Source organism: Coptis chinensis, chromosome 9 (assembly GCF_015680905.1).
Source record: "Coptis chinensis isolate HL-2020 chromosome 9, ASM1568090v1, whole genome shotgun sequence".
Lineage (NCBI taxonomy): Eukaryota > Viridiplantae > Streptophyta > Magnoliopsida > Ranunculales > Ranunculaceae > Coptis > Coptis chinensis.
The window spans coordinates 71,895,319-71,920,531 of record NC_141464.1 but is presented as its reverse complement, the minus strand read 5'-3'; the positions used below and the strand labels follow the sequence as shown (position 1 = coordinate 71,920,531).

General features: G+C 37.1%; 1 protein-coding gene across 3 annotated transcripts; it reads right to left on the bottom strand.

Moving 5' to 3' along the window:
* Positions 1–8,463: 8,463 nt before the first annotated feature.
* Positions 8,464–12,107, bottom strand: LOC147477840 (uncharacterized). Of its 3 annotated transcripts, XM_086582743.1 has the most exons (7): positions 11,934–12,105; positions 9,560–9,961; positions 9,410–9,471; positions 9,250–9,322; positions 9,071–9,166; positions 8,833–8,935; positions 8,464–8,677 (listed from the first exon to the last, which is right to left on the bottom strand). In XM_086582743.1, the coding sequence occupies exons 2-5, from the start codon at positions 9,827–9,829 to the stop codon at positions 9,110–9,112; spliced, it is 462 nt and encodes a 153-aa protein (XP_086438869.1). In that variant the 5' UTR covers positions 9,830–9,961; positions 11,934–12,105; the 3' UTR covers positions 8,464–8,677; positions 8,833–8,935; positions 9,071–9,109. The 3 variants fall into 3 exon arrangements, 2 of the variants coding, with proteins under 2 accessions (XP_086438869.1, XP_086438870.1); XM_086582744.1 differs by lacking the exon at positions 9,250–9,322 and having other exon boundaries at positions 11,934–12,107; XR_015207773.1 differs by lacking the exons at positions 9,250–9,322; positions 9,410–9,471.
* Positions 12,108–25,213: the final 13,106 nt, after the last annotated feature.

The following is a 25,213-nucleotide window of genomic DNA, read 5'->3' as shown; positions in this document are numbered from 1 at the left end:
CTATCATCGTACTACCCATCAAAGTATACAAGGTTCCATGTCTTTGACCCTTCATAACAACTAAAGAGCCATTAACAATCTTTAGGACTCCATCTTCCCCCACAAACTTGTGGCTTTTGGAATCCAAGGTACCAAGAGAAATAAGGTTTTTCTTTAGCTCAGGAACATGTCTCACATCGGTTAAAGTCCTCACTACACCATCATTCATCTTGACTCGTATAGTTCCAATTCCTACCGTCTTACAAGCAACGTCATTACCCATCAAAACGGAACCACCATCAATGCTCTCATAAGAAGTAAACCACTTTTTATTCGGGCACATATGGTAGGAACATCCAGAATTAAAAATCCACCTTTTGGCCATATAGTATTGTGTGGACACATAGAGACTCAACTCGTCCCCTTCAGAGCCTGAAGTATAACTTGCCTCAATTTTAGCCTTACTTTTCTTCTTACCATCTCTATTGTTCTCTTTCTTCGGGTGAGGACAATTACTTGCGTAATGTCCCTTTTCATCACAATTGTAGCACTTCACATGTGTCAAAGGCTTCTTTGACTTGGACCTAGACTTCTCATTGCTTGTAGAAGCCTTTTCATACGACCTTCCTCTTGCCACTAGCCCCTATCCTGCATCATTGCTATTCTCTACACGTGTTTTCTTCATCAACTCATAAGAAAGAAATGCATTCTAAACTTCGTCAAGATCAACATCTTCTCTGTTTATAAATATAGTCATTAGATGCTCATAGCTTTCTGGCAAAGAGAATATTAAATATGCCGCTTGATCCTCATTATCCATCTTCATGCCAACATTTAAATAATCCGCTAGGCATCGACGAAACTCACTAACGTGCTCTTACATCGTTGAACCATCCACCATTGTGTACCGATAAAGACGATTCTTAAGGTACATCTTGTTCATCATGCTCTTGGTCATATACATAGATTCTATCTTGAGCCAAATACCGGCAATGGTATTTTCTCCTATCACACTATACATAACCTCATTAGCAAGACACAACCGGATTGATGAACAAGCATGTAGATCGAACTCTTCCCAATCATCATCACTCATGCTCGCCGCTTTTGCTTGTTTCCCCTTTAAGGCCTTCTGCAAATCTTGTTAGATGAGGATGTCCCTTACTTGGACTCTCCAAATCCCAAAGTTATTCTTCCCATTAAACTTCTCTACTTCAAACTTAGCATTTGACATCTTGGGAGCCATTTTTCAAGTTACACATAATAACCCAAAAAACAATTTCACTTCAGAATTTTATTGAACACCTTGTCTACACAAATTTCAAGCACTATGGTTCTTCACCAAAACTCAAAATCCTAGGTCGTATACCTACGCTCTGACACCAATTGTTGTGAATAGAACAATACAGAAACAACATTATCCACAACAAATAGATCAATCCTTCTCACTAGACAAGACTTCAACACCCTCCAAGTAATATCCCAACACTTCTCAATATCAAATAGCAAGCATATAAAGTAAAACAATTAATGTAAAGGAGAACAAACCACAAGATAAAGATATATTGTGGTTCGGCAATTTGCCTACGTCCACACTGCGAGTTCCAAGCTTTACTTGATGTCCAGAGTAACAGATTACAAGATCTCTCAATTCACTAACAAAGAATGAACACTCAACTCACTAAGAATTGCTCTCTTCTAATCTCTCTCTTTCTTGGTTTTGGTTAGGTTAAGTTTTTACAGAAAAAACTTATATTTATACTGTTTTTGAAAACTTCCGAAAATAGTCAAATTCGTGCTGAAAAATGGTAGAGTACGGGCGCGCCCTTGGCCAGGAAAAAGTCGAGCGTGGGTCGCACCTAAAGTGCTGGAAGTTGCCAAAGGCATGAGCGCACCGCGCGCCTTGTCCAGGCATACATAGGGCGCGGGCGCGGAAAGCATCTTTTTCTCTACATTGGGAAGTAGTGAAATGGAAAGCAGCATTGGAAAGCAGTGAAATGGGTATTGAGCTACTTGAAGGGTACCTTAGATGTGGGATTAGTTTATGGTGGAAGCACTTGTTATGTTAGTAGGTATGTGGATTCAGATTATGCAGGTGATTTAGATAGACGACGATCAACTACTTGTTATGTGTTTATGATGCATGGTGCACCAGTTAGTTGGAGGTCTATACTACAGGCTATAGTTGTTCTATCTACTACTAAGGCAGAGTATATGGCAGTGGCAGAGGCAGTGATAGAGGCATTATGGCTTCGAGGTCTTTTGGATGATATGGGTATTGAGAACAGACCAGTGTTGCTTTGTATTATGATAGTCAGAGTGCTATTTATTTGGCGAAGAACCAGGTTTATCATGCTCGGACCAAGCATATTGATGTCCGTTATCACTTTATACGGGATGTCGTTGAGAATGGTGACGTAGCACTTGAGAAAGTGGACACCCATGACAATCCTGCTGATATGCTGACAAAGGTTGTCACCGGAGTTAAGTTCTAATACTGTTTGGACTTGCTCCAAATCCTACATGCTTGAAAATGCCCTTTGTGGGCATGGCCCTTCGGGGCAGTTGACTGCGAGTTCCAGATGGATGTGTTCTTGTTGGATGTGTTCGGCTCGGTTTTATGTGTTAAAACCTCACCGAGGTGGAGAATGTAGAGAAAAAGATGTTTTTCTCTCTTTGGTGTTAAGGGCGCCTCCGCGCTCTATGTATGCCTAGACAAGGCGCGCAGCGCACTCATGCCTTTGGCGACTTTCAGTACTTTAGGTGCGACTTGCGCTCGACTTTGCCTGGCCATAGGCGCGCCTGCGCTCCACCGTATTTCAGCAAGGTTCGACTTGTTTTTGGAAGTTTTTTGGAAACAGTATAAATATAAGTTTTTTCTGTAAAAACTTAACCTAACCAAAACCAAGAAAGAGAGAGATTAGAAGAGAGCAATTCTTAGTGAATTGAGTGTTCATTCTTTGTGAGTGAATTGAGAGATCTTGTAATCTATTACTCTGGACATCAAGTAAAGCTTGGAACTCGCAGTGTGGACGTAGAAAAATTGCCGAACCACGATATATCTTTGTTTTGTGGTTTGTTCTCCTTTACATTAATTGTTTTACGTTATATGCTTGCTCTATTTGATATTGAGAAGTGTTGGGATATTACTTGGAGGGTGTTGAAGTCTTGTCTAAAAAGAAAGATCGATCATTGTGTAGGGTTGATATATTTGTTGTGGATAACGTTGTTTCTGCATTGTTCTATTCATAACAAAATAAATCGAGAAAAAATTCGCTCATAGGCGCTTAGGAGTGAAAAGTCTCCTAAGCACATATCTACCACACATCCACCATCTATTTTAACTAGTGATTAACTTAAGTTAATTAAAATCTAAACAAATATTTATTTTATTCGCTCTCCAAATCATTCTATTTTTTTCTCCATAAATGTTTTATTTCTTTGTGTTTCCATAAAAAAGTAATAATAAATTATTAACTAAAATTTAAATTTAAAAATTTGCAAATAAATTTTGAATTTTTTGTTGCAGATTTTTCAAGGGGTTCTCCTTCATTCAATAATAGCGTGAATTTCTCAATTTAATATTGTATTAGCTATTATCGTCAACATTTTGGGTTGTAATAAAGTAGCAATTTGTAATTACATTTACATTTCTTTAAGAATTATGTTATTTTTTTTTATTTTTTTTTTTTAAATGTTAGTGTAGTTTTCAATTTATTATATAAAGTTTATTATTATTATTAGCACATATGCACGCCCTCTGGACAGCAAATTGAACCAGTGCTACGTACACAAGCAGTTCTTCTAAAATTTTGTCAAATAAAAGAACTTCAACTTTGGCATACATAAGCGTAATCGATTCAAAAAGAAAATTGACAAAATTTGCATAAGCAATAAGGAAAAGAGAAATGTATGGTGCTAGAGAACAAAATTGCGAAGTAGCTTAGTTTATAATGTTGTGTATAATTGCACAAATATGTACCAACTTACATGATTGTGCTATGGCGTGCATTCACCAAACTCATGCACACCCACAAATTTCAAGTGGAAATCGCAATTACAATGGGATGAATTATTTTCAACAATCATCGACATGCTACAAGACAAAACTATATGAAACTTGAAACTATGCACTCACATACATACTCTAGCTGGTAGTTTGCTTAATACATGTTTAAGACTATATCACATAAGATGGGACTCAGGATATTTGAAACAAAAGTTCAAATTTGGCCTCCATGCCCAGAGTATATCATTATGCTTTAGTGCATTTGGTTGGTAATGCTGAGTGAATTTGCTTATTAACATATTGGATATTCCGGCATTCTACTCTTATATCACCCACTTATATCTCCAAGAGCTCCAGTTCTGCTTCTACAGTTTCTTATAAATCCAGTCGCCTTTCTTATAAATCCCATTTCTCATAAAATTCTTTGAGCAATGTTGTTCACCATAGCAGCTACAAATGGAGTTAGAATCAAATGCTAACAATTAAATCACACATGCAAATAAATCAAATGAAATGATAGTAAGTACATGAATGTAGATAATTGTAATGGAAAATACCAATTTTTACCGACGTTTCAAGCTTCCTCAAGGGCCTTGTGTGCAACATCCAAAACTAAATGTTTCTTTTTATTAAAGTAATCCCAAATACGAACATGAGAAAATACCAAAGAAAACACACCATTTTTTATTTTTCCTTCTCTACATAATCAGTCAAAAACACTACGTAAAAGTTTACAGTAGTACTGAAAGATGGAATGTAACCCAGCAAAGAATACCCTTTCCTTTCCTAACCCAAGAAACACTCTAACCTGGTCGTAGAGCTCGCCTACAAAAGGCTGCAAGACAAACTTTTAAAATCTTACTAGAAATATTTAATTAATAAAGGTTCAAATCCATTGCTAAACGTAACAAATGTAGGGCCAACTCATTACAAAGTTTAATTTTAAGCTACTGCACTCAGCTAGATGTAAAGCAATTTAGTAAAAGGTTGGTGCCTCGCATAAGTTTCACTTTGACATCTAAACGATGCAGAAAAAGAAACTGAAGTGCATTGGGCTTCCTTAAACTTAATATTTTTTTGAGTTTCCATGAACTACTTGTCCTGGCTAAGTTGCTTTTTGGTTAAATATTTCTACATGACGACAAAAGCCCTACACCCATCTCTTTTTGCGCTATACTTAAGTGGGAGTGAGTAATTTTGATATGTTGAAATGACTGTAGTAAATGTGATTGTCTATTTAAACATGCAGATTTGTTTCTGCTAATTTGATTTGGCATTTAAACATTTATGTTTGCAGATACGTGGCATTTGAGCTGGCAACTAACATAACTGTTTGTAGATTTAAACAACCAATCAAAGAGACAAAACACAAGATTTATAGTGGTTCAGTGCCAATGCGGTAGCCTACGTCCACGGGAGAAGAAAGGGGTTTATTGCTTGATTAATTTCTTAGGGTTCCATTACAGAGATATATATGTAGGCACAACACAAGTGCACAAAATTGTCTATATTCTAAGAATGGAGTCTTCCCTTTTATAGAAACACCAATATCGGTCGAACTTGTCATGAATTGATTGAGCGCGCACGCGCCTTCATCATGTGCAACTAAAGCGCGCACGCACTGTCTCTTTCTTCTCCCATACTCCCCCTCAAGTTGGTGCGAAGATATCCAGCGAGCCTAACTTGGAGAGTATATCATGAAACTTGGAAGCTGGAAGTCCCTTGGTAAAAATGTCTGCAAGCTGTTGGTCACTTCGAACAAAGGAGGTAGTGACAATGTTAGACTGCACTTTTTCACGCACAAAATGACAGTCAACTTCAATATGTTTAGTTATCTTATGGAACACCGGATTTGCAGCAATGTGCATAACAGCTTGATTAACACAGTAAAGTGTAGTTGGCATATGCAAACCAAAACACAAATCCTTCAGAAGAGCGCGAAGCCATATGATTTCACTGGTGGTGGAAGCCATAGTCCTGTACTCAGCTTCAGCACTAGAATGAGCCACTACATTCTGTTTCTTGCTCTTCCAAGTGACCAAATTATCTCCCACAAAGGTACAATAACCGGAAGTAGACCACCGATGAACTGGACATCCTGCCCAATCAGCATTTGTATAAGCAGTAATAGATGTATGCCCATTTTTCCGCATCCAAATACCTCTGTCTGGCGACCCTTTCAGATACTGCAGTAATCTAGACACTGCATTCATATGTGGAGTCCTTGGAGCATGTATAAAACGACTAACCAAGCTTACTGCATAAGAAATATTTGGTCGGGTAATAGTTAAATATATTAGTTTACCAACTAATCGCTGATACTAACCAATGTCAGTAAGAAGATCTCCGGTGTAGTCCAACTTGGCTCCACTGTCAGTTGGAGAATCAGATAGTTTTAGACCAATTATGCGAGTAATAAATAAGAGTTAATGCTAATTACGTGCTTTTATGTATTCAGACATTGAAGTCAATTATATGCAGAAATGTGCCACTTTGGTGATATAAAGGAGAAAGGGTTGGTTGCTAAGAAGTTAAGTGATTAAAGGCCAAGATTCAAGGAGAAAAAGCCTTTGTAAAGCCCGGTTAAAAGTTGAAAAGTCAAAGTCAATGCGGGCAGAAACAACACACAAAAGTCAGCAGAAATTCCGAATACCGTATCTTTGGACTAAAGGCTCGGAATTGGGCGTACCTTATGTCAAAACGACCGGCTCGGAAAGAGCTTTCCAGTGGTCCAAACTTTGACCTAATCAAAGGAGTAAAAGTAGACAAAAAGCCTGTTGAAGTCAAAGCCAGCTGAAAAAGGCCCTGTGGACTGAAGAAATTGGGCTTTGGGCTCGATTTTTCGGCCCAAAATGTGGACCCTCAGCCCATGCACGAAAATGTGTATTTGGCCTCCTCCATATCCACACACAAGACTTAGCTCTTAAGGATCAATTGGCTTAGGATAGAAAGTAGCCATTAGAGAATATTTTAGATCTAGTTTTTTGAGTTTTGAATTAGTTAATTAATTAGTTTTCATTCCATTGTTTAGTTTCATTCTTTGTTTTAGATTAGTAAATGGAATTATGGTTTATCATTCATTAGATAAATAAAATAGTTAGTTCTTGATAATTTCAATTTTGTTATTTAAAATTGCTTAGATCTAATTTCAATTCTTGTTTGTTAATGATTTCTTAGTTGTTAATTTAGATTTGAATATATTGATTAGTTAAATTAGTAAAGTTAGAATCTTTATATGATGTCTAGTTTTAACTCAATTGGAAATGATAGTTTGATGAATCAAGGCTAAACCTCCATTAGAGGGGTTCGATGAAACCTTGACGAAAACTTGATTGTGTAGTGTAGAATCGTTGTAAGAGTCTATTCCACTCTAGAAGGTCGTTGATTCGCAATGAGAATGGGTTGGACTTCCTTACATGCTAGTTATGAATTGGTAGAGATGCCATGTATAATTAGGGATTAGAATGACCAATTCTTACCGTAAGAACGTAAGAATTGGATTACAACAATCTATGACTAAAAGAAGGGCTTTTTGTGTCACTTAAAAAAAAGTGACACAAGAAGTCACTTGTGTCACTTTTGAAACTAATTCTGAAGTGACCTATAAGCCCCCGATACATAAAGTTCTACCAAAAGTGGCACAAAAGCCTTACTATATGTGTTACTTTTTGTTAATAAAAGTGACACTTAAGAATAGTCTCTTGTGTCACTTGTAAGAAAGAGTGTCACAGTGTTTGTGAAAAGTGACACTAGTTGTATCAGTTTTGGATCAGAGTGGGACATAATTTCGTCAAAAGTGACACATTAAGTATACTAGTTGTGTCACTTTTGGACTAGAGTGAGACATAAGTATGTCAAAAGTGACACATTAAGTATACTAGTTGTGTCACTTTTGGACCAGAGTGAGACATAAATATGTCAAATGTGACACACTAAGTATGCTAGTTGTGTCACTTTTGGACCAGAGTGAGACATAAGTACATCAAAAGTGACACATTAAATATATTAGTTGTGTCACTTTTGGACCAGAGTGAGACATAAGTACGTCAAAAGTGATACATTATGTATACTAGTTGTGTCAATTTTGGACCAGAGTGGGACACAAGTACATCAAAAGCGACACAAAAGCCCCCTTACTTCTTGTGTCACTTTTGGGAATCAACTCCATGTAACTCGTATGAAAAAGAAAGCGACACATAAGAGTGGTCAGTTGTGCCACTTTTAATAGATATTATGTCACTTTTTCCAAAAGCGAGACAAATGAAAATAATATTTTTTTAAAATTTTTTCTCATTTTTGTATTCGATCATATTCATTTCTCAACCTGCATCCTATACGTCATAACCAAAATCCCATTAACCTACTTTATGACAGAAACAACATCCACATGCATTTATCAAAACATCACAATCAAAATCACTTTAACTTGCTTTATGATATGGAAACAACATCCACTCGAGAAGAAAGAAACAACATTCAAAACAATTAACTTCTATTGATTTCATCGATCAAACCAAGTATTTATCATCTAGTTTGACTCCCAACAAAATAAGTCATTCCAATACCAAAAAAAAAAAAAAAACCTACATAGCGCCAATATTATCCTAGCAATATCTTAGCTTGTTGTGCGCACTTCCAACACCAAAAAACCTAGCTGCCATCTATTCATCTGTTAATCAATCCATGCACCTGCGTCATATCATGAAGTCATCATTCCACTATGACTAGTATATAAAATTAAAAAGCAAGTGAATCAAGAAGGGTATATTGTACAAGTAAGAAAAAAAAATCGATAAGAAAAGTATATATACATAAAGAAAAGGAAAATATGGAAGGCCACATACCCAAATTAACTACTCAGATAAATTGTTAGATAAAGTCAATAAATTCAAGACGAAGTTCATCTATTTCAGTGGTGTAACTCTTCTTGCTAGAGAACTCCAATACCTGTTTGACAAAAAATATATTATAAATATTATGAAAATGAATAATACAGGCAATGCATTGCCTACCATATTTACACATACACCAATTTATAAGCTAGCTAAGACTATATGAAAAATAATGTTACTTTACAGTCACCTTCTTTTTGAGCGGTGGACTAGGATCTTCCACTAAATCTCACATAAAGCGCAATACATAATATCCGCATACAATCCCCTCTTGTTGTTGTGGGCACTACACATAATTAATACTTGCATTAACACATATACACAAATTGGAAGATACCTTGTATTGTATTCCAAAAAAACTAAGTTTACTGTCACATAGTTCCAATTTGGATTTGGATTCATCTTTATCTTTCCTTTAGACATATTTGATGTCTTGATGGCACTGAAAATGCATTTGTTTTATTCTCGTTATTTTCAAAATAGAATCAAATTAATAATGAAAAATACAATAAACAAATACTAAACTCACGTGTTCACTAATAATTTAAAAGATGGATCCGGCGGCCCTCGAAAATCTTTTAAAGAGTTGAACTAGTACATTAAATATGAATTTAGTTAAAGATAATACTCGAAATGTGTAGAGAATCAGAAATACAAATTTAAAATCCAAAAAACTTACCTGCTTAGACTTGGCAATCACCTGCTGCCTATTATCACTTTTGGCACTATTGGATTCCACATTTTCTAGCAAGTTGACGAGTTTTGGTCCTTGCTTGAACAACTCGCTCAACAGTTCTGTCGTCAATGGTGAATTAGTCACACCTTGTTCTTTAAGCACATGTAGCACCAAAATTTTCAACTTCTCATTTTGAGCTTCTTTCTCTTTCAACTTCACTTCCAAATCCTCGTGATATTTCTTTAATCTTTTATTAGGAAGATTGAAGTACATAGTGGGAGTGGTATATTGTCCACCTGCCCTGACTCGACCACTAGGCTCTAGAGTTCACAATGCCATAGTAAGTATGTCATTCTTTCCTTCCGTTACCAAAACCCCCTCCTCTACCTTATTTTTCAGCTCCTCCTGCAAAAATAGATAAGAATCCAATATTTATGTCAGTACAAAGGCAGTACAAGGGAACCCAATGGGAAACTGAAGTAAAGATGGTTTTAAATATGATGGAAGGATCAAAAAGCAACACAGAGAAAGGCAGTACAAAGGAACCCACTATTTTTGTCGTACATAGTAGCAGCATGCATGGGAGATTCACTACAATTCCTATTACAACTAAGGCACAGTTGGGTGGACAAAAGTCAGGTAACTCAAAAGAAGGGAACAAATTTTGTCCCTTGAGTAAAGTCTTAGAGGATCTGAAACTCATCAAGACCTTTATTTTGAGTGTACTTACTCTCGGAATATATGGTGTACTCTGCTGGCATTTTCAGGGTATAATTGGCAGAACATGTTAATATCTAAACCACAGTTAGGCTGCATTAAAAAAACAAGAAGTGATGGACAGGAGATTCTCATGAATTATATTTCAAAAGAAATACAATAAATAAAAGACTCTAAAGAAAACTTTCAAGAGATAAAAACAGCAGAGGGATATATAAGAGAGAGGCCATGCTCATGGTCAACACTAGCAGCATAGCTCAGGGGGGATGCACTTATAAAAATAAGGTCCATACTCATGTGAATTGTATCAACTTGTAAACTAGACCCCACATCACATACACAGCCCACAACACAAACTTTACATTATTTTATAGTCAAGAAATTCCCAGTAAGGTTAGGCGTCTTCCTTGCTTTCTTCATTCCTTCATCCATTCTTAATTTAGCCATAGGATGCCTTCCAAAGCAATACTACAGAGTGTTGAATGGTTTACTCAAAAAGGAATGTAGTCGGTCGGTCGAGTACTTCAAGCAACTTTAAATAACTATCATATCATTAGGCATAAATTATGAATCCTGAAATAGCTTATGAACTGAGCTTCTTATACATTTCAGTTGCTTATTAGTAAATATAATTATGGATATGTTTGGTTCTGAGTCTTAGGAACCTCGTTGATCGAACATGCAAGGTCATTCCTAATGAGCCCTCCAGTCACGTTAAATTGCAAACAATTAAGGAGTGAAACATTCAAAAAAATTGAACAATCTAAATACCACATTTAACTGATTTCTAGGAATTGTAGTTTCGTCATAGTTTTTGTTGTAATTGTTTGCGTATTTTATTATTGATATTACTTTTTAGCTATTGTATGGTTAGCTGAACCCCTGGAACTAATGTTAGTATGTGACAGTGCCTACTTCCTGAGTATATAAACCTCAAAAAATATTTTTGTGTTAGGCCATTCATGCATTAGCCGGATTTTTTTTAGCTTTTTCCTTGTCTCAAGCTTTTGGATACTTGTTACATTGAAGTCTACGAGTAGTTTCAAGGTTACAATCACTACAATAACATACACCAATGTTTACATGAACTGCTGCTCTGGCATATTAGCAGTCCCCCCTTGTTGAAGTTTCAGACCAAAAGTGTGAGCCTAATACTCAACCATAAGCAAGCGACAATACTGAATGGTGATAGATCACAAAAATTCTTAGATAGACCAAAATTTACTGCATCAAGGACCTTACAAGACTTGTTTAGTTAGTGACAAACATCGATACTGAGTAACTATGACAGGTGACTAGGTAGTTATTCTCAACAGCATTGACTCCATATGAAACACTACCTATTTTTCATTGCTTTGATTCTACTCCTTAATGAACCAAGACCTTCTTCTGTCCCAAACCCCATCCCAGCCATTTACTTTAAGTTTTTATTTAAGGATCCTCTATATATTGAAGCCTTTGTTCTCAACGGACGAAGACAATATCGAAGCAGCCTTCTTGAGTTCTCAAAGTCGATAATTTACACTCTCTCCAGCCTTTAATTTTTTTTCTTTCTTAAGTCATCTTAAGTCAATAGCATCCAAAACATCAAACAAGTTCTCGCATGAGATAAACCAGTACTTTCTCAATGAAATTAAATCAAAACGAAAAATAATATTACCTTTAATTATTTTCTTGCTCGCGAGAGAGAAAGAGGCAGCTGGAAAGGGAATTGGGATGGATAACGGTGAGAATGCCGGTGAGAATTAGTTGGGAGGAAGAACGGTGAGGTCTCTTTAGCGTTTTTGCGAGACAGAGTTTTTCTTTTTGTTTTTTTTTCTTTTTTTTTCTTTTTTAACCGTTAGTGATTTTAGTGATTTAAAGTACTTCAATTTATTCCCTTTTTATTTCTTTTCCTTTTAGGTTTGGTTTAGTTAGCCGCGCCCCCAAATCACGACTTTGAGTTTCAGGGAGCAATTACTCGAGTCCCTTATTTATTTCGATAATATGTTAATTTTGTTTTCGATTTTTTTACACCCAAAAGTGACACAACAAGGCAAACCACTAGTGTCACTTTCAAATAATGGGACACAAAAAATAAAATTATTTGTGTCACTTTTCCTAGAAGCAACACATCAGCTCTCGTTCCATAAAAAAGTGACACATCAAAACTCTGTGTGTCACTTTTTTCTAGTAAGTGACACGAGACAAAAAAATAAGTGACACAAAAAGCCCTTCTTTTAGTATTGGCTAGTTTATTAAGTTGGATTCAAGGTGGATTCAATTCCCCCTTAATTCTTATTCTAGATTCAAACCTTAGTATTCCGTAACATTTCGTAGTTGAATCATTATAGTTAGTATCTTGTTCTTAGAATTCACATCGTAGTATAATCCCTTCGTAAAACTCTCATTGACTTTAGTAGGATTGATAGTCGTAGAAAACTTGGAATGCTAAAGAAATAGGAGTGGAACGAATTCTCTACTCTACTTAGTGCAATAGCATCGAGAGTGTAGAAAAACTTTGATAACATTAGACGTGAAATAGTTATAGTTTTACTTGCGTTTTGAGACTTCATCGTTTATTCGTAAGTAGAGTTATATTCAATTTTATCGTATTATCAAATGGCGCCGCTGCCATCTTAGTTCCCTTTAGTACTGTTTTCTTTAGAATTGTTAGTTTTCCAAAGTCCTATAACCCACTCACCCTTGTTTGATCCTCACTGTGGTTGTCCATTTCAGCACTGAAAATTTTCCTCGCAGAATTACACGAAGCGCGACCCGCGCCCTAGGCAAGCTAAATTGGAGCGCCACCCACGCCCAAACGCCTGGATCTCCACTTTTTGGCTGAGCGCGACCCGTGCCTTGACAAGGCAAAACACGAGTGCCCCCCTTGCTAAAGTGCTTGGACCTTGAGTTTTTCCCTAAGCGCGACCCGCGCCCTACCAAGGCTAAGTTCGAGCGTGACCCGCGCCCAAACGCTTGGAACTCGAGCTTGACCTGAGCGCGACCTGCGCCCTACCCCTAGGCCTATTCTGAGCGCGATCTGCACCCTTTGCTGAAATTGCCCGATTTCCACAGGTTTGTTTCAAACTTCCATTTATTTCAAAGTTTTCAGTGTTTTAACTTGTTATACACACTGAGCACGCATAAACAAGATGCTATTCATAAGCGAAGCAAAGAGGGATTTATGTACTCTTTTCTTCCACACCTCGCATCTCCTGTTAGAGGTTTATACTAGCATATCAGGATTGTTTGGAGTGTTGTTGTGTTTCGTTAAGATTGGCTTAGCCTTGCATGAGATTAAGGTCAGGCCGAAGAAAAACGCCTAATGTAATCAACCGGTAACGTCAACAAACACGCCTTTCTAGTATACCACTCATTACACCTCTAGCTAATATACCATACACACCACCTGAAGTAATGGCTGAAGAAAGAGAGTCTCCTCTCTCTGACTTTTACAAAGCCTTGAATGATAACCCTCAATCTTGCATCGTTCTCTCAGACCCAGTGGGGGATTTCCGAATCTCCCCAAATACATTTAATTTGTTACCCGTTTTTCATGGGTTAGACCATGAAAAGCCTTATTAGCACATACGTACGATTGACCAAGTCCTTACTACATTCCACCATCCTACAGTTAGTGTTGAACAAATTAAATTAAGGGTATTTTCCTTCACTTTAGTCGATAAGGCGGCGTCTTGGTTAACTGCCCAAGCGCCAAATTCTGTGGACTCGTGGGCTAAACTTGTTCAATTGTTTATGGAATATTTTTACCCACCACTGAAGACCGATGAAATGCTTTCCAAGATTCATTTCTTTCGACAGAATCCTCATGAATCATTTTCAAAGGCTTGGAATCGTTTCACCGATCTACTTATAGAGTGTCCACACCATAACCTTGCGAAAGACACGCTAGTTCGTGCCTTTTTCAAGGGACTGTTACACCACCATAATGAGGTGCTTGACATAATGAATGGGGGTAGTTTCCTAAGTAAGGGAGCCTCAGAGGCTTATAAATTTTTAGAAGATCAAACTAAGCTAAATAATAACTGGGGGGTAGTGACGATTTCTCCCGTTCAAAATCGGTTCTTCTACAATGATTAAAGCCGCCGGTATGTTTGAGATGAAACCCGATCCGGAACTTAAAAATTTAATCGAATCTCTAACTAAAAAGGTTGAGGCTATTTCTGTTCAACAAACGCCTATCCCCGTCATGAATGTCAACTCCAATCCATGTAATTTCTGTTTAAGTCCAGAGCATCCTGACTCCTATTGTCCTCTCGCCTATGAACAACAACAATCACAACAAGATAATGTTTGTTCCATTAATAGTGAACCTAACGCAGCTTGGCAGCAAAACCCCAACTTTGGTTGGCAAAATAATCAACAACTTCCAAGGTTGTTTAACCCAAATGTTAGGCCAACTAACAATTATAACCAAGGCCCACCACGACAAGGTCAAGGACAAGGTCAGGATAATTATAATTATAACAACCAAGCTCAACCACGACAAAGACAAGGTCAGGGTAATTATAATAATTATAACAATAATAATTATAATACTAATAGAGGTATCGTTCCAATAAATAATAATTACCAAAATCCACCCATTAATAATCAACGTGACATAGTTCCTGTCACATAACCAGTAACAAATACTACTCCACAACCGGATCATTTTGATACCTTTATGCAATCTCAACAACAGATTTTACAAGCTATGCAACTTTCCTTACAGCAGTTAGCTCAAGAGAAAGTACAACCCAAATGTGTGTTTCCAGGACAAGCGATACCTAATCCTAAAATACCAAACACAGCCTTTGAGGTAAACGGTAATACTAGTAACGAAAATGCAAACGTAGGCGAGATAAATTCCATCACGACTATCCGTTCTGGCAGAGTGGTTGATAACAAAGTAACTATGTCTATAGTTACCCCACCAGTAATCCCTACACTAGATATCGAACTAGATACCAAAATAATAACTGAAGATCCTACCCCTGTAGAAGTACCAGTTAAACCACAGCCTAAGAAACAAAAAGCAAGGTTAACCATCCTGTTGATCCATATGCTAAATATAGAGAGAAACCATTGTTTCCTCTGAAATTAGCTATGTTAAACAAGGATACAAATTTTGATGAGATTAGGGAAGTTTTTAAAAATCTAACGATAAACTTACCTTTTCTAGGAGCGATTAAAAAGTTACCTTTACCATGCTAAGTTTCTTAAAAAGTTGTGCACTACTAGGCGTAAGACAAAGATTCCTAAAGACGCCTTTTTAACTGAACAATTTCCAACTTTAACAAAACACAATGGAATCATTAAGTATAAAGATCCTGATTGTCCTACTGTACAATGCACCTTAGGGGATACTCACACGACCACTGCTTTATTAGACCTCGGGGCGAGTGTTAACTTACTCCCTTATTATTTATATAAACAAATAGGTATACAGGAAATACAATCTACAACAATGACGTTGCAATTAGCTAATAGGTCTATCAAGTATCCTAAGGGTGTAGTGGAAAACGTGCTGGTTAAGGTTCAGGATTTCTACTATCCTGCGGATTTTGTTATCCTAGATACAGAAGTCGCTAACGATTCTGTTCCGATCATTTTAGGGAGCCCTTTCTTGGCAACTGCCAACGCGTCTATAAACTGCCGCGATGGGTCGATGTCCTTGTCCTTTGGCCATCTTTCCATTGAGGTCAATGTTTTTAAAACAATCAAACAGTTTTCTGATACGAATATCGATGGAGAGGTTAGCATGATTGAGAGCTTAGCTCATGATTTTTTCAAAACCACATTTTCGGATGACCATATGCACAAATTCTTTTCCTTTGGAAGCTCAAACTTTGACAAGGACTCCTTGGATGTAGATGAAATTGAGGAAGAGTTCCTTCAACTCTTTTGCAACTCTTCCCTGCCACCTCGCGTGTCCCACCCTGCCAACATCCATTTATCCCTTGTCGCTATGACGAAAGATGAATTTTTCACCCTCTATCCCAGTGATTCTTTTGACCCACCTATTGAGGAATGTCTGGCATATCTAAAGGCTTCTAATGATCTAGACCTGAGAGCTCTAGCTGACACTCATTCATCTTCCATCACCAATTTTCCCCACCTTCCACCTTTTCAACGGAATCTGGAGTTTGCGTTTGACCCTCTTGTTTCTTCAGCGCTTAATGATTTTCTAAATCCCCTTAATACAGAAATAATTCCCAAGGGAAAGGCACTTGACACCTTCATTTTCAGAATTGAGATAGTTCCCACCTACACCTAAATGAGTTTTGTGCCAAACTCTCATTCTCATTTCTTCCATTCCTTACGTCTAAAATTCATCCATATCCACCATATCATCCACAAACATCTATTTTCTCACGATCATTCACTTGGACACCCTCTCGTTCAAAGATGAAAAAGAAGGTGCATGCACGGTTATTTTCTAGATCTATCAGGCTTCGTTTCCATTTCACTAAGTTGCGTCGTAGGAAATCTCGGTGTTTGATTCTATTTGGAGGTACATTCCATGTTATTTATTTATGGGAAGACCCACAACTCTTTAGGTTGTTGATATATGGAAAACTGCACACACACACACACACACACATATATATATATCAAGTTATTTGTTAAAGTCTCGAGTATCTGACTATAATGGCTCATTTTGTTGTTTGGTGTACTTTCTTACAATTCCATATATTGGTAAGTGCACCATTCAGGTAACCGGGCCCTCCCTATGAAGTGTGTGGTTGTAAGTACCGGATCCTAAGTTCACGGTTAACATAATTCATGTTTTCCACTCTTGCATGTTTTCTCGGTTTTTGAGTCATGTTCTTCTATGGTGTGAATTATGCATTAATTGATTTATTGTTTTTCTTATATTAAATCTTTTTCATAAAAAAAAATTGTTAAAATCATAAACATAGTAATTTAGGAAGTCTCGGGAATCTGACTTTAAAAGACCCACTTTTAAAAAACAAATTTTCTAAACAATGTTGTCTGAAATTGTTTGAAAGTGGGGTGTTCGTTTTCGTACTGGATTGTTAAACTTGCCATTTGTGTTGCTTAGACCGTTTCATCGTATTCCGACTCAGGTTCACATTCTTTATGAAATTAGATTTCATTCGTTAGCATAACTTACGTCATGTACGCACTTTGAGGCATTTTCTATCTTTTTATATGTCATCCATGGTCGGAATAGAGTGTTTTATGGATCATTAGATTGGAAATTCTCTCCTTATCATTTTCATAGCTCATTCGCAAAAATCGAACCGGTAACGAAGCATATTTTAGTTTGAAGTTGCGCGAAAACTCGACAAAAATAAAAAAATCAAATTGGGCTTGGGCCAAACTCGTGTGCACGTGCCATGCACGTGCGTCCCTTTCCTTCACGCCAACAGTTCATGATTCCATCTCCCACCACTGCCGGCCATTAACAAGCTTTAAACCCTAACCAAAAAAAAAAAAAAAAAAAACCTTAGCCCACGCCCGAGTTCATTCCCAAAACATATTTTCTTCTCCAAATCATTCCCCCACCAATTTCCACCACCAAAAACATTAGAAAAATTTGAAGAATCAACAAAATTTGAACTGTCGCGCCACCACCATCATTTTTTTTTTTAAGGTTGTTTCACCTTGTTTCCTACACCTTCTACAAATCCTCAAATCCTTTCAAAACTTTCAATGGCTCTAAGACGAAGAATTTTACCGGAACAAGCTTTTACAGCTGACCGCTTTGCGCCGTTTTATGCTGACGAGATGATTAGGAGGAATTGGAATAGATTGTGGTACTCGTCAGATGATTTCTACCACGAAGATTTGGTCCGACAATTTTATAGGACGAGGGAGTTGGATGGAAATAAGATTTTTGTTAAGGTGGCCGGGACACGGAGATAATTATTAAGAGAGAAGTTGGCTGAGATTGTAGGCATTACGTCTACACGAAACCTCGAAGCCACCGTGCAGGAATCCCAGTATACTGGAGTTCCTGCTTTGATGAAAAACACTCTCATGGAGGGTCAATACAATCCAAATTCTCATTGTGCTCGACAGTCATCGCTGTGAACCAACCAACTGGCTGTAGCTCATTGGATTGGTAAGAACGTCATTGGGAAGGAGAAAGTGAGCGACATCGGTTTGACATGTCTGCACGTTATCTGGATATTGAAAGAGAAGAGGTATGAATTCTGTATCCTCGAGTTTTTGATAAATATGATTAGAGGAGTTGGGAAGAGTATTGCACCATTTCCTACTTTAATTACGAAGAAAATGTTGTCTTGGGTGGGGGAAACCAAGAACTGAGCAGACTATGTTGAAATTGCATTCAAACAAAATTATTTATACGGAGTGTATCCAAAAGACTTGGATGTTACCGGAGGACAGGATGGTTGATTCGGATGAGAAAAAGGAGGAAATGACATGTTTGGATGAAGATGCCTTGAAGAGGTGTATGTCTGATTCAGAATGCATGTCAGTGTTGCATACTAGCGTGCGTTGCATTTATGCTATTTGTGAAGATATACGAGATAGGCAGATTAAAATTCGAACGAAACAAAATACCCTTCAGACAAATTTTGAAATGCTCGACAAAGGCCAGTCGGATCTCCATTATAACATGGAGACAAATTCCTACAAATAATCGGGTTTGCGATTATACTGAGAGATGAAGGCAAAAATGGAAGCACAAATACCTGTTCCGAAAGTAGAGATTCTACGGCGATGCCACCCCCACGGAGGTTTCATTTCCGATGAGTCTGAGAGGCATGAGCGTCGTCGTCAAATGACGGATGGCTCGGGCCCTTCTTCATCTCAGGCCCCATCTTCATCCCAGGCCCAATCTCCATCTCAGGGTCCATCTTCATCACGTGGCTAGGTTTTCTAAAAATATGTGGTTTCGATGTTATTTAGTTGTTTTTATTGTTTTTCTTAGTACGAATATTAAGTTTTTTAAATTCCGTAGTTAAATTTAAATTCGCTAGTTAATTGTATTTGAATTTCATTTTTAATATGGTTCTTTTCAAATTGTGCATTGTTTTTATTGTTAATCCCACCTTCCTGAATTGTTTGGGGGTGGTATTATTTACTCTAGCATGATTTGTTATATGATCCTCTATTTTATAAGTTGTTTTGGAGTGAGGGTTGAGAATATTGCCGATATGGGCATCGCTATGAATAGATATTGTGGTAGGATGAAATCTCGATGAGTTAGGCATTTTCTATCCTAAATTCAATCTAAAAGATATTAGGGTTGTTTTAGAATCAAGAATATGAGTTGTTTCCGTTTTCGGTTTTGAAATTTTTTTGTTTCCGACAATTGCCTTAAAGCTTTTTGGCAACTTCCCGATTCGTTTTAGCAACTTAAAACCTATAAAAACTTCATTCATTCTACACTCACAACCCACACTACACCTAATATTCATCTCTCACCTTTCATTCCCACGTTTCCCATTTTTCTTCTCCATTTTAGCAACTTCAAGAACTTTCGAATCGCCAGCCTAATGGAGCTCCACTGCTTCTAGGCACCTCGTCCAATCAGAATTTCATCAGAGTACGACCCGCGCCTTACCAAGCCCAGAGCTGAGCACAACCTGCGCCCAAAACACTGGAATTCCAGTTTTCATCCTGAGCGCGACCCGCGCCTATCCCAGGCAAAAAGTGAGCGCGCCCTGCGCCCAAGTGCCTGGAACTCAAAATTCTTCGGAGCGCACACCGCGTCCTGACCCCGTGGGCACGGAAAAAAAAAATCCGATTTTTTGTGGGTTGTTCTAGGATCCTTTGCAGCTATTCCAACGAGTTTATTGGGGATGCCATTCCCTCGTATCATACCGGAACAATCTTTTGAAGATTTGTTCCAAAGTGACACCTATGGTGCGTGGTTTCGCGAAGTGATCATTCTAGCAGGCTGGGAGCCACTATTGGTAAGTCCTAATAAATTTTATTCTCCGTACTTACATCTTATTTTTATGATAATTGTAAGTTCTTTGATAGACTGGAGAACAAGTGTTCACCATCACCATCGGGGATGAACCAATGGAAATTTCCAGGTTCTTGCTAGCCTTTGTGCTTGGACTTGCTATGCCGGCCGAAATACAAGACTTATGGGCCTATTTGGTAGATAATATGTACATGTATAGCTATGATGATTTGCATGAGCATTACGGGGAAGGAATCTTTAGGATAGAGGACCAAGGGGATTATAACGTCGCCCTTGGTAGCCTGTCTATGAACGTGGGAACTGTTATGTTTTGGATCATACTAAACATTAGAGGGGAATGACGTTATTCTTCTGTGAATGATGAAACTTGTGATATTTTCCTTGCTTTAGCTGGGGGACGTGCAGTCTATGATATTCCTCAGACCCTAATGTCTAGTTTAGCCCGAGCCCATAGCAAGAGGCATGAATATCTTCTTATGCCTGTTTTAATTTGTCGTATAATGCTATGTTTCTTCCCTGTTTTTTGTGCCCATTTCACGGATTGGGTTGGGGTCGACATTGTGAGACCCATCAATTGTATTATTCGATCGTTCCGTGCAATGACTTGGCAAGGGTGGAGGATACAACCTCATCAGGTTGCGCCTTACACCCCATCCGACCAAGTGGCGCTTGATAAGTTAGCTATAGTAGACGATAATTGGCATGAAGCCTGGCAAATTACCATGGCGTGGCAGGATGCGAAGGAACCTCATTTCTTTATTAAGGATGAGGAGGAAAATGATTAAATAGGAGTTAAGGTTAGTTTTTATTTCAGTTAGTGTCTGCTTATGTCCCAAGCAAATTATTTCTCATTAACACCATAACGAGTGGAACTCTTATAGAGTTGCATCAGTTTTTCTTTTCTATATTAGTATGTTTAACCTTGTTTTGAAGATGTTCCAGAATTTCACGCATTTTCATAGTATTTCTCTACCCTATTTATTTAAATACTTTGAGGACAAATCATGCTTCTTGTTTGGGGAGCATAGAAACACGTGTAATTAAGGCATCTGTTAGGATATAGATATGTATAGTATGCACTTATTTTCTAGTTTAAAAATAATCAATCAATCAAAAATTTTAAAAATATTAATAAAAGGTTTATGTTGTACACTTAGGAATATTGGTATTGTTTTCCTTCTCTAGGCCCTTGATAATCTAGAAATCTCACGTAGCTTTTGCATTAGAATAGTTTTTAGAAACTTAGGCTAATATGTAGGTAATAATCATTGCATCTATTTATAAATATGCTACATGAGTATCTATGATTGTTGGCAGTAAGTTTCTGAAATCTAGGCTAGAGTACTTATTCTACAAATCCTGTGAGAATATAGCCTAAAGCCTTATATGAGTGAACATTTGAGAAATGACACAAGGGAGAAGTAAAATCCGGATAGAAAAATCACACGTCCACTTGCTTGATCACTATACCATATCCTAAGTGAGAATTTAGGCCCTCTTTGGATCGATATAGCCAGAAATTCAAACTTATGAATTATTTTCCGCTAGTTGCCCCTCTGAGCCTTTCTTTAGCCTTTCATAAACCGCAAATCCTTTACCCTGTTAAAAAACAAAACAAAATAAATAAATAAATAAATAAAAAATCAACCTACCCAATTCTTTGAATAAGTCTGAGAATAGAGATGAAGAATAGAAAAGAGAAAGACTTTTGAAATCAATAATTTGTTAGTCACTTCAGATGAGAAAAGTAAGTTTCCATCCAAAAAAAATAAACAAAAGAAAATAAAGAGTTAGAACTCCAAAAATAGAATCAATGAGTCAAAAGCCAAAGAAAAAAAAAATATGGCTAAGGATGGAAACAAAGTGTAGAAGCAAAAGTAAAGAACAAGGGTTTCTCTAGTTACATAATATGAAGCCTCTATTATCTCAGACTTGTCCTTTTTGAATATCCATTTTCTTCCTTCTTAAACCATCTCCTAATCCCCTCAACACCTAATAAAGACCTCTAGCTCAATTAGGAATAGGTTAGTGTGATAGTAAGTGGCAGATGTGTTTGATCGACTCCGGCTTCCTTGTGTGTCATTGAGTTTGTAAGGTAAAGTGTGCCCACTACACACTGGAGTAGCGAAACTTGAGCGGAAAAATCAGAGTGGTTTTTGTCTTGACATTTATGTGAGGACCTACTTAAGGACGATATTCTGAGTTCTCATAAACGAACCTGCTAGTTCATCTCATAGTATTACTCATTGTATATATGTTTATTCGTAGATGATTGATTATTATGCATATATTAGCTTAGGTTTCGACTTGATTATTCTGTATTCATTGTTAGTGAGATGTATAGATAATTGAGCCATAGATAAAGAAACAATAGTTTTATTTCTGAGTCGTTGTAGTATAGATGAAGGTTGTAAGTACCTTCACTAGAAAACTCTCACGAGGCTATAACTCGTCCACTAGGGAATTTCTAGTGGTTTAAGGCCTTGTTGCATATGGTCAATGCAATCGCACTCGGCGAAACGAGATTAGTTAGAAATCCATTTTTAGTCACTTATGCTAATTTCTCATATTTGCTTGAGGACAAGCAAAATGCTGTTTCGGGGTGGTTTGATAAGAGCCCAAAATTGTAGTTTTAACCTCCTTAACAATAATACTTTTAGACCAATAATGCGAGTAATAAATAAGAGTTAATGCTAATTACGTGCTTTTATGTATTCCAGGCATTGAAGTCAATTATGTGCAAAAATGTGCCACTTTGGTGATATAAAGGAGCAAGGGTTGGTTACTAAGAAGTTCTGTTATTAAAGGCAAAGATTCATGGAGAAAAAGCCTTTGTAAAGCCCGGTCAGAAGCTGAAAAGTCAGAGTCAACGCGGGCAGAAACAACACACAAAAGTCAGCAGAACTTCCGAAGACTATATCTTTGGACTCAGGCCTCGGAATTGGGCGTACCTTATGTCAAAACGACCGGCTCGGAAAGAGATTTTTAATTGTCTAAATCTTGACCCAATCAGAGGAGCAAAAGTAGACAAAAAGCCTATTGAAGTCAAAGCCAGCTGAAGAGGGCTCTGTGGACTAAAGAAATTGGGCTTTCGGCTCGATTTTCCGGCCCAAAACATGGACCCTCAGCTCATGCACGAAAATGTAGATCTGGTCTCCTCCATTTCCACACACAAGACTTAGCACTTAAGGATCAATTAGTTTAGGATATAAAGTATCCATTAGAGAATATTTTAGATCTAGTTTTTTTTAGTTTTGAATTAGTTAATTAATTAGTTTTCATTCCATTGTTTAGTTCCATTCCTTGTTTTAGATTAGTTATTGGAATTATGGTTTATCATTCATTAGATAAATAAAATAGTTAGTTCTTGATAATTTCAATTTTGTTATTTAAAATTGCTTAGATCTAATTTCAATTCTTGTTTGTTAATGATTTCTTAGTTGATAATTTAGATTTGAATCTATTGATTAGTTAAATTAGTAAAGTTAGAATCTTTATATGATGTCTAGTTTTAACTCAATTGGAAATGATAGTTTGATGAATCAAGGCTAAACCTCCATTAGAGGGGTTTGATGAAACCTTGACGAAAACTTGATTGCGTAGTGTAGAATCGTTGTAAGAGTCTATTCCACTCTAAAAGGTCGTTGATTCACCATGAGAATGGGTTGGACTTCCTCACATACTAGTTATGAATTGGTAGAGATGCCATGTATAATTAGGGATTAGAATGACTAATTTTTACTGTAAGAACGTAAGAATTGGATTACAACAATCTATGCTAGTTTATTAAGTTAGATTCAAGGTGGATTCAATTCCCCCTAATTCTTATTCTAGATTCAAACCTTAGTATTCCGTAGGATTTCGTAGTTGAATCATTATAGTTAGTATCTTGTTCTTAGAATTCACATCGTAGTATAATCCCTTCGTAAAACTCTCATTGACTTTGGTAGAATTGATAGTTATAGAAAACTTGGAATGCTAAAGAACTAGGAGTGGAACGAATTCTCTACTCTACTTAGTGCAATAGCATCGAGAGTGTAGAAAAACTTTGATAACATTAGACGTAAAATAGTTATAGTTTTACTTGCATTTTGAGACTTCATCGTTTATTCGTAAGTAAAGTTATATTCAATTTTATCGTATTATCACTTTCCTGCTTCACTCAAAAGATCCAACACATATTTTCTTTGATTAAGAAATATGCCTATTTTTGAATAAGCAATTTCGATCCCAAGAAAGTACTTCACAATACCCAGATCCTTGATGGCAAATTTCTTGTACAGTAGATCCTTGAGCTTAGAGATTTCGATATGGTTATTACCTGTGATAACTATGTCATCAACATAAATAAGAACAACAACCAAGCCTGACTTGTTAGACTTAACAAATAAGGAAAGATCAGCATCACTCCGCTTAAGACCGGTCATAGCTAGAACAGAACTGAGCTTGGCATACCACGCTCGTGGAGATTGGTCCATAGATAGCCTTTTTTAACTTGCATACTAATCCAACCTTTGTCTCCTTCGGATGTCTAGGTGGGATGCTCATATACACTTCTTCTTTAAGATCACCATGTAAGAATGCATTTTTAACATCCATCTGAAACAATTTCCAGTCTTGATTTACAGCTAGAGATATAAGAACTCTAAACGTATTCATCTTTGCAACTGGTGCAAAAGTCTCCTTGTCGTCCTGACCATATGTTTGGGTGAATCCCCTTGCAACGAGTCGAGTTTTAGACCTCTCTAAGAAACCATCACTGTTGAACTTGTTTTTGAACACCCAACGACAATCAACTGTTTTCTTTTCGTAAGGTAGCATAACAATCTCCCAAGTTTTATTCTCGTCTAGAGCACGAAGTTCTTCTTGCATTTCCTTTCTCCATACTGGACGAGAGTTAGCTTCTCTAAAGTTCTTGGGTTCTTGCACATCATCGACTGTACTCAAGAAAACATGATGAGATGAAGTGATATTGGCATACGTTATATACTCCTATAGCGGATATGAAACGTCATCACAAGTCT